This window comes from Propithecus coquereli, unplaced genomic scaffold (genome assembly GCF_000956105.1).
Source record: "Propithecus coquereli isolate 6110/MARCELLA unplaced genomic scaffold, Pcoq_1.0 Scaffold122, whole genome shotgun sequence".
Classification (NCBI taxonomy): Eukaryota; Metazoa; Chordata; class Mammalia; order Primates; family Indriidae; genus Propithecus; species Propithecus coquereli.
In genome coordinates this window covers 1,083,875-1,093,124 of record NW_012136303.1, presented here as the reverse complement: position 1 = coordinate 1,093,124, position 9,250 = coordinate 1,083,875, and the positions used below count along the sequence as shown (strand labels likewise).

General features: G+C 51.7%; 1 protein-coding gene across 1 annotated transcript; it reads right to left on the bottom strand.

The window, feature by feature from the left end:
- Nucleotides 1-4,327: 4,327 nt before the first annotated feature.
- On the bottom strand, nucleotides 4,328-9,009 carry GDF5 (growth differentiation factor 5). Its single transcript, XM_012665768.1, has 2 exons — nucleotides 7,854-9,009; nucleotides 4,328-5,748 (listed from the first exon to the last, which is right to left on the bottom strand). Exons 1-2 carry the CDS (start codon nucleotides 8,476-8,478, stop codon nucleotides 4,874-4,876), a joined length of 1,500 nt encoding a protein of 499 aa, XP_012521222.1. The 5' UTR covers nucleotides 8,479-9,009; the 3' UTR covers nucleotides 4,328-4,873.
- Nucleotides 9,010-9,250: the final 241 nt, after the last annotated feature.

Here is a 9,250-nt window from a genome sequence, read left to right as displayed (position 1 = left end):
AGTATTTATCTAGTTAACCATCTCCTATACTGCTGCTTTCTCTTTTTTTTTTTTTTTGAGACAGAGTCTTGCTCTATCACCCAGACTAAAGTGCTGTAGCCTCAGCCTAGCTCACAGCAACCTCAAACTCCTGGGCTCAAGCGATCCTCCTGCCTCAGCCTCCTGAGTAGCCAGGACTACAGGCATGTACCCACCATGCTCAGCTAATTTTTTCTGTTTTTAACAGAGACAGGGTCTCGCTCTTGCTCAGGCTGGTTTTGAACTCTTGAGCTCAAGAGATCCTCCCACTTCAGCCTCCCAGAGTGCTAGGATTACAGGCATGAGCCACCACACCTGGTCTTGGCTGCTTTCTCTTACCCTAAACCACACTCAAATCCCTTTTCGAATTTCTCAAGTAATTATCTAAGCTCTCCTTGACCATATAGAACTTAGTATTTTGCCTATTCCATCTTTAGACTTAAAAAAACTCTCCTTTAAATTCACCCGAAATCTGCCTAAGGAGTAATATAGTATAGTAGCTCATCTGTAAAATGGGGATTACAGTAGCTATCTCCCAGGATAGTTGCAAGGAATGAATGAAATAAGGTTGAAAACATTGCGCACAGTGCCTGGCACCAGGAACTGCTCAGTACATGACAACAGTTGGCTCTACTTTACTTCTCTTTGTGTACGGATCTGTCCTTTGGAGCCACACAAACCAATCATTTCTCTTTTACCCACGGTAGTCCTGAAGTCTGGGATCATGTGCCCTCTAAGTTGTCTTCTTCCTCTACCTCCACCGCCTCCTCCTCCTTCTCCTCTGCCTCTTCTTTTTCTTCTTCTTCTCCTGTCTTTTTGTTTCTAGTTTCTTCAGGTGAATCTCACAAGACATTGTTTCTAGGCCCCTTACTACCCTGTTCTTGACCCCTCCCACTGTGGCTTAGATGAAAAAGTCAGAAGATCACTGAACAAAGCAGAACCACAGCTTCCTAGGGTCTGTACACTACGTGTCTATTAATGAAGCCCACACATGTATTAGCATTTAGGCAGCCACATTATGTTTGCTTAGCTCCATTGAGTTGACAGCCACCTACAACACCATTTCTTTCTCATTTGAAGTTGTGAAATCACATTTTTTTCACATTCTGTACTTGGTGCAGTTGGTTTCATGAATTCGGATGAATAATTTGACTGTTTTCCCTCTTTTATTTTATCTTCTTTGATCCAGCCTATCTTATCCTAACATCCTTCAGAATCTTTATTTTCTCTTCCATTTATATATAGACTTTGAGGACAGGATCATTGCAGGGTAAGAGAATTCCTGTACAGTGCTAAGCACAAGTAACTGGCACATAATAAGCCCTTGATAAACATTAATAATTGTGGTTGGTATTATATCTCAATACTCAGCGCAGTGTCTGGACCATAGTAGACCCTCAATAAATATTCATTGATTAATGAATAAATGACTAGATCCAAGATTGAATGAATGAATGAATATCCCCTCTCCTAAATCCTAGGCCCAGTAAATTTGATATTATCCCTCTTTTACAGGTAAGGAAGCTGAAGCTCAGAGTGGTTAAGTTACTTACCCACGGTCACTCAGCTGGAACGTGGTAGAACCAGGGGCTAGAAGCCAGGTCTGCCTGATTCCCATGCACGTGTGACTAACACTTCCCTGCTATGCTTCCTCACATCTGTGTTCTGATCGGAAGAACTAGTCGTGGAGTCAGAATGAAGTCTGAGGTTGTGAGTTCCAAGCTCTAGAAAAGTTGCTTCCCCTGTTGTGATCCTGGGAGAGGAGACGTGGAATGGGCCAAGATATGGGGAGGAGAGCACTGGAAGCCTGTCCTCTTTCCTCCCCCGTGGGCCTCTCAATTTTCACTACCCGAAACTCTGCTTAGCTGTTTCTCCCAAGAAACTAACAGCACTGTGTGTCCCCCATGGAGATACTTTGAGACCAGGGAGCCAAAACCCAGGGAGGCGATTCAACCGCTTGCCAGAACTGGGGTCAGGGGAGTCAGGGGCCCAGAAGAGTAGTAAGAATGGTATAAAAAACACTGAAACCTGCAGGAGATCTGCAGTTATCACTCTGCCTCCCTGGCTTCCTCATCTGTAAAAGGCATGTTTGGGGGTGGGCAGTAATAGTCCCTGCCCTGACTGCTTCTTAGGACTGTTTGAGGCACAATAATGATAACGGTTAATATTTACTAAGTGTCACCTCTGTGCCAGCTACTATGTTGAGGGCTTTTCATCCCTATGAAATACTGTTTGCCTCCACTTTAGTTTTTTTTTTTTTCTTTAACAAACTAGGAAACCAAAGTTCATAGAATTAAGTTACTTGCCCAAGGCCTCTAACTCCAAGTGGTGACAGAACTAAACTTTGAAATTGTGCAGCCTTTTGAGCCCTTCAGAGCTGTGAGCCCATGGGTGGGAGAGTGTTTGTGAACTCTCAAGTGTGAGATAAGCCTTGTACCCCTTGGGGCAAGAAAGTACCACATAAGTATGCAGCTTGTTATGATTTGGGGCTGGAGCGGGGAGGCCAGGGAAGAGCATTTTCCAAGGAGGAATCGAACAGATCCAAGGGTTAGGATGGAAGGGCTGTTGCCACTCACAATGATTTGGGCAGGAAAGAGGGGAGAGTTCATAGTCTGAGTGGCTTTTTTGTAGATGAGAGTTCTAGGGCAGGTTGAAGTTGGGGAGGAAGCTCCTAGGGTGTGAAGCCACAACAGTCAGTTCAGTGCCCAGGCCTTCAGCAGGAAGAACACTGTGGCTCAGATGACATGAAGCTCTCTGATGGGCTAAGGCAGGGAGAAGCCCCAGTTCTGTCAAAACTTTCCAAGAAACCAGGAACACACAGCCCAGGAAACAAGTACATGGGGGAAGCAGTCCCACCTGTGACCCCTTCATCCTGTCTCTCTGCCCTTGGGTTTCCGGCCCCCCTGCTTCTACACTGCTCTCCCTGTATCCATAGCCCCACTCCTGGGTTCCCCCAGCACCTCCCTTCCAGACCCACTCTCCTCTCACACACACCAGAACTCTGTCTGCCGTGGCAGCTCCCGTGTTTACTTCCAGAGCTCCCAGGCCTGCCACTAGCCAAACGCAACGAAGCCTGGCCAGGGAGGGCTGGGCTCCAGGCTCAGCCTGGCCCCTCAGGGACAGGTAATGGCCTCCAAGCTAAGGAAGCAGCTCAAAGGTTGGCTGCCGCCTGCACTGAGCTCTTGGTTCAGGTCCTGACAACCCAAGTTTCAGGCCTAGAGGAAAGGGGACACAAGATCTGCCCGTACCTGGGCAGACAACCCTGCTGTTGAAACAGCTTTGGCTAGAAGCCCCAGGAATCAAAGCCCCAGCTGGAGAGAGATGGGGAAAATTTTAAGGCACCCTGGGTGGGAAATAGAGGCTTAGACTTCTTTTGGTTCTCCCTGTGTGTCTCTTCAGCCAGGTAGAACCTGGACCTGAGCCCTCAGCCTGAAGACACAGGTGCCTAAATTTCCCCAGCAGAGGGCTATGTTCCTCTCCCAAAAGTTTGTCCTCCCCAGAGACTCTAGCTGAGAAAAGGAAGTGAGCATTTACTCTGGGCCAAGCCCCAAGCAGGAAACATTGTCAGGATGTGCCTGGCATTGGTCTGTTGGGGGTGAGAGGGGAGATTATTTATCTAATGTATAGTTGTGTATTTACATAACATATAATATAAAGGGCAGGGGCTCCAATTCTGTTTCTGGAGCTGGAGTGAGGAGGTGGGAGGTGATGGGTGAGCAGTAACCAGTAGTGACGATATCAAGCTGGAAGGTAGCAGGACCACAGACGAGGTCATGCGAGGAACAGTGGTCAGTGGCAAAAAGGAGATGCCCCAGCAGGGGAGGAGGAGGTCCTGGCAGCCCAGAGTCCCACGTGGAGAAGTGGAGGGCCCTGTCAACAGCACCCAGTCAATTCTGTGAGAATGTGGGGGGCAGGGGCAGGACAGATACTAGTGAAAATAGTGGGGATGGTTTTAGAGGAAATGAAATCCCCAATTTCCCTCCCATTTAGGGATTCATTTCAGAGACAACATACTTGTCTAAGGAATGTCAGAAAGAAAACCTAACTCTGTTGCCAGGCCCCAGTGGAACAGACGGAGCTCGAGACCCAGGGACCTTTGGAAGCAACAAGAACGGGGTTAGAGGTGAGCAATGGCCCTGCTCAGCTGCACTCTCTGTCACATTCTGCTTCAGCGTCCAGGAGTGGGGGTGGAGATCGGGCCCTGGAAACTGAGTTTATACATGAGGCAACCCACCTCCCCTCCCTGGGTCAGTAATTCTTTGAGGGGTCACTGGGCCCCCAGAGTAAACAAGAAATTTGTCACAGTTTAAGGCACAGTTTTGCTTTTTATCTCATCAATGTACATTTTAATCTAACAGTCTAACAGCCTCACACTCCTCACCCCTGCCCAAGCCCTCTCCCCCTCTCTCCCATCCTTGCCCAATCAGCATCTAATCTGCCCCAGGGGCAGAAAGTCACCAGGCACAAAGGTGATTCAAGGAGGAGGTGGCACCTGTGGCTTTCCCAAGAGATGCTTAGGATAGCACCAGACCCCTCTGGAGAGTCCAGAGGCCAAGGAGGCCCAGGTAAGGAGAAATCGTGGCCTGAGTCTCATTGGAAAACATGGTCTCCCGGGTCTCAGTTTCAGTCAGAGCCTGTCTCCCCAGGCCTGTCCCTGCCAGTCAGAGCAGCAGAAGGGGAGAAGTCCTCAGACAGGGAGACTTGTGGATGGAAGGGGACCTGTAGCCCAAGTCGCACTCGGAGAGTAAGCAAGGCTGTTGGAATCCCCTGGCTGCTTCCTGACCCCTCTGTGATTCCAGGAGTGCGAGGAGAGGTTCTTGGGTTGTGCCACCAGGAGGACAGAGGGCCAGCACTGCTACCTGCAGCCACAAGACTCCACGACCATGTCCTCATACTGCTTATACACCACGTTGTTGGCAGAGTCAATGAAGAGGATGCTGATGGGACTCAGCCGCGTGGGCACACAGCAGGTGGGTGGCGTGGACTCAGGGTCCATGGAGTTCATCAGCGTCTGGATGACCGCATGGTTCGTGGGCTCCAAGTGGGAGCGCAAGGGGAACTCACATAGCCCCTCGCAGTGGAAAGCCTCATACTCAAGGGGTGCGATGATCCAGTCGTCCCAGCCCATGTCCTTGAAGTTGACATGCAGCGCCTTCCGACTGCAGCGAGCCTTAAGGTTCTTACTGGGTCGCTTGCCCTGGCGAGTGGCCAGCGGGGCCCGCCGTTTTCGCCGCTGGCTGAACAGGTACTCATACACAGTCTTATCATCCTGGCCAGAGCGGGCCTTAATCTCATTAAAAAACAGGTCTCGTTTCTTGGTGCGGCCAAATACCAGGAACAGGGCCTTCTCATGGACCTGCCTGGCAGCCCGGTCAAAGCCCAGGCCACGGAGGTCCACGGCCCGGCCCCGTTCCCAGGCCTCCAGCTCCAGGCACAGCTGGGCTGAGTTCTTAAAGTTTCGGAAGAGCTTCCAGATGTCGAACACCTCCCAGCCAGATCCATCCAGGCCTGGCACAGAGCGTACATCCAGCAAGGCTGCCGGCTGCCGGCCGCTGGGGCAGCTGGACAGCTTCAGCTGGGCAGCCCGCCCACTGCCGGGGGCCACCGGCTTGGCCCTGTCCGCGGGCTTCTTCCGCAAGATCCGCAGCTCGGCCCCCAGCAGCCCATCCTTCTCCAGGGCACTAATGTCAAACACGTACCTCTGCTTCCTGACCACAGGACCTCGGTCATCTAGAGAGAACACCCAGAAGTCATTCCCTGCAAGCTCACCAAGGGAGTCAGTCACCTCGAGGCTGCTGGGGAGGGCCCCAGCTCTCTGCCCCTTGAGAGAGCTTTCTTTAACCTCTTCCCCACTCTGACAGAAGCCAAAACCCAAACCACTCAGAGCCTTTTTCAAAATGAGAGCCTTTTTCACAGCCAACCAAGTAGGGGTGTTTATCTGCAGATGTGGCTGAGGATTTGAGTGACTGTGGGTGTTTGTGTCAATGATCTATGTGTACCGGAGGTGCAGCAGCCTTTTAACTGCCTTCTACCTGGCTCCCTCCCATCCGTTATCTAGCATGGTGTCTCATTTGTGAGACAGGTGGGGTGGGCAGTAAAATTACCCCTGGTTTTCCAGAGGAGAAACCTGAGGCTCAGAGAAGTAGATGACTTGCTCAAGGTCAGCCAGCCAGGAAAAAACAGAATTGGAACTCTAGCCTAGAGCTGTTTATACCCGACCCTGAGCTGGTTTCACCATCCCTTAAGGGAGATCTTAGTAGTGCTGTTTTACAGATGAGGCACAGAGATGGGGAGTGACTTGACTAAGGTCACACAGTGAGTTAATGATAAAGCTTGTCTACAAGCTAATTTCCCCAGCTTCACAGTCTAATGATTGTTGGGTATGTGTCTTACCTGGTGATCAGGTTCATGTGTGAGTATGAAAGGTAATGTACATGTGAGTGACACATTGTATGTATGTATGATTGGGCTTGTATGACTATCTGAAGGGTATGTATATATGTGTATGATTTCATGTATGCATGTAAGAAGGTGTGTGTGCACATGCGTATGTGTGTGTGATTCAGCATGTATGTATAAATATAAGGCTGTGTGTGTGTGTGTGTGTGTGTGTGTGTGTTTGTGTGTAAGAGAGAGAAGCTCAGTAGCATCTCTGAATCAGCATGCCCTCCTTCCTAAATACCAATTTGCCATTGGGGAACATTCATATATTGCTCTAGAAGGTGACTAATTAGGCCTTTAAACTCCCCATCTCCCCCTCCCCAAGCTCCCTTAGTGCTGGGGTGCACAAGGACTTATTTTATGAGCCCCCAAGGGGTCACAGCTTTCCCTGGCTGGGCAGGCAGCCAGGCCACCTCCCCCACCTCAGCCAGGCCTGCTGCCTCGGTGCCTCCCACCCCCTGTCAGTCCCCTACAGGCTGTTCTAATAAGGAGCCGCTCCCACTCTCTGACCCCTCCCCCACCCTGCCAGCCAGAGTCCCAGGCCTCAGAACCAGAGCACACCAGCTGCAGGCAACCTTAGTCTACCTCCCTCTTCACACTAGGGAGAAACTGAGGCCCTGAGAGGGGAAGGGACTTGCTGAGATCACACGGCAAGTGGAGAGGAAAACCTGCGACAGTAATACTGGGTGGGCAGAGGAAGATGTGAGGGGAGCCCATATTCTCCAGGGTTAGGACAGGACGTAAAGTTTTCATATTCGAAGGGCTCTTAGCAACCCCCCCATCCAACCCTCATATAGGTGTACAGATGGGGAAACTGAAACCCCAAGGTGAGAAGGGGATTTCTCGAGGTCACATTGTGAGTTAGACCCTAGGTCTGCCACCTCCCCGTAGATCTAAACATCACTCTGTGGCTCCAAGATGCCTCATTTTCCGTCTTGACTTACCCTGCCTCCTCTGCCCCCTAGCCTGAGGGCAAAGTTGCAGAACCATGGGGACCAAAGGACTCATTTCTCTCTCTGCCATCTGAGAAAACCTACAAACCCCTGAGCTTGGGAAGTTTGGCCAAGCAACACAGGTACAGAGCATGGCCTGGTGACCAAGTCTTGGAGTCTGGTCTCAAAGTCTGCCACCAGCTGGCAGGTCTTGCCTCCTCTCCGGGCTCCAGTCCCCCCCTTTGCACCTTGCAGGAATTGGACTTGGTGATCCCTAGGTGCCCTCCAGCGCTGGTATGCGGCAGCCTGGGATCTGGTATGTGTGAGATAAGTCCCCAGACACCCTCCCTGGGCCAGATGCACACACCGTCTCCCACCAGGGCAGCGTCGGGCTCTTAAAGCCCCTCCATGCATGCAGATGCCCCTCCCTCTGAGCCGTGCCCCTGCCACCCGCCCCCTCACCTTGCCCTTTGTCAATAAAGCTGGTGATGGTGTTGGCCAGGCCAGCCTCCAACTTCACGCTGCTGTTGCCTCCCTTTCTGTCAGCATCGGACAGCGTCCTGTACAGAGAGAGCATGTACTCGTGGGGCGTGATGGGGGGCGGGCGGAACGGCTCCTTGGGCTCTCGAGGGGGCCCAGGCTCCCTGGCCTTCTTCAGCAGGAAGGAGCTGGGGACAGATCCTGCCTTTGGGGGTGCCTTACCCCCAGGAATCTGTCCTTTTGGGGTCACGGTCCGTGCTGCAGCCTGCCTTGTCTGGGGAGGGTGTCCTGGCTTGGGTTCAGAGCCACCCGATCTGGGGGGCAGCTTTTTGGGTTCATCCTTCTTGGGTTGTGTCAGGCCTCCTGTCTGCCCGGTGCCTCCCTTTGCCCTGGCATTGGTGGCCCCCCCGCCATAGCTGTGACCCCCTGGCCTGAAGATGTTCCGGGCCAGGGGGGACCTCTCCTTGGTCTCTGCTTTGGCCAATCCTGGCCTGGCCCCCTGGGGTCTCTGGCCCAAGTCAGGGGCACCCAACACAGTGCAGATGAATTCCAGGTCCAGCCAAGCCAGGTGCCAAAGCAAGAAAGTGAGGAGTTTGGGGAGTCTCATCCTCTGGCGAGCCGCTGAATGACACCAAAGAGAACAGCGGCAGCAGCGAAGGTGCCTCTGGTCTGGCAGGAAAAACCATGAAAGGAGTGGTCTTTCAAAAGCAGCGGCAGCAGCAGTAGCAGCAGAAGGAAAGGCTTTCTCCTCAGTCTGAGACTCTTGAAGTCTGCCGGGTGTGTGTTTGTATCCAGTCCCATAGTGGAAATGCTCTTGTATCCAGACGTGCACCGTCTCCAGTCAGCAGCTGAAAATAACTCGTTCTTGAAAGGAGAAAGCCGACCGCCCCCTTTCTCCTGCACAACTGACTGAGGGCTTGAAGGAGGCTTGTATAAGGCTGAGGGATTTTTCCAAGAAGGAAGAATGGCGTAATGCTGCCTGTGTGCTCCAGTTTTTTTTTCCCCCTAGTTTTGAATCCTTTCCAGTGAAAATACTTCACACACACACATACACACACACACACATACACACACACACAGGCCTGCAGGTGCTCAGAAAAATCTTTTACAAACCTGAACTCAGGAATTGGAAACGGAATTCCAACCCAAACCAATTTAATTACTCTCTGATGTCATGCTGTCTAAACTCATTTAAGTGCGATATATTTATGTGAAAAAAATCACCGCTGCCCTTTCGAGGCCATGGCTCACAGGGACTCTTGGCACAGAGCCCCGCAGCGGGACTCTAGGCTTAGGGGGCCTCCAGTCCACGGAGCAGACTCAGGGGTCCTCACCTCCACCTCAAGGAGCAGCCCACCCCACCTTCCTGAGGATAGATG

Bases quoted from the DNA above. Each gene is read 5' to 3' on its own strand.
- GDF5 (XM_012665768.1), bottom strand. From the start codon at position 8,478: ATGAGACTCCCCAAACTCCTCACTTTCTTGCTTTGGCACCTGGCTTGG. The intron at 5,749-7,853 runs GTGAGGGGGCGG...TGTTCTCTCTAG, and splicing joins CTTTATTGACAAAGGGCAAG to ATGACCGAGGTCCTGTGGTC.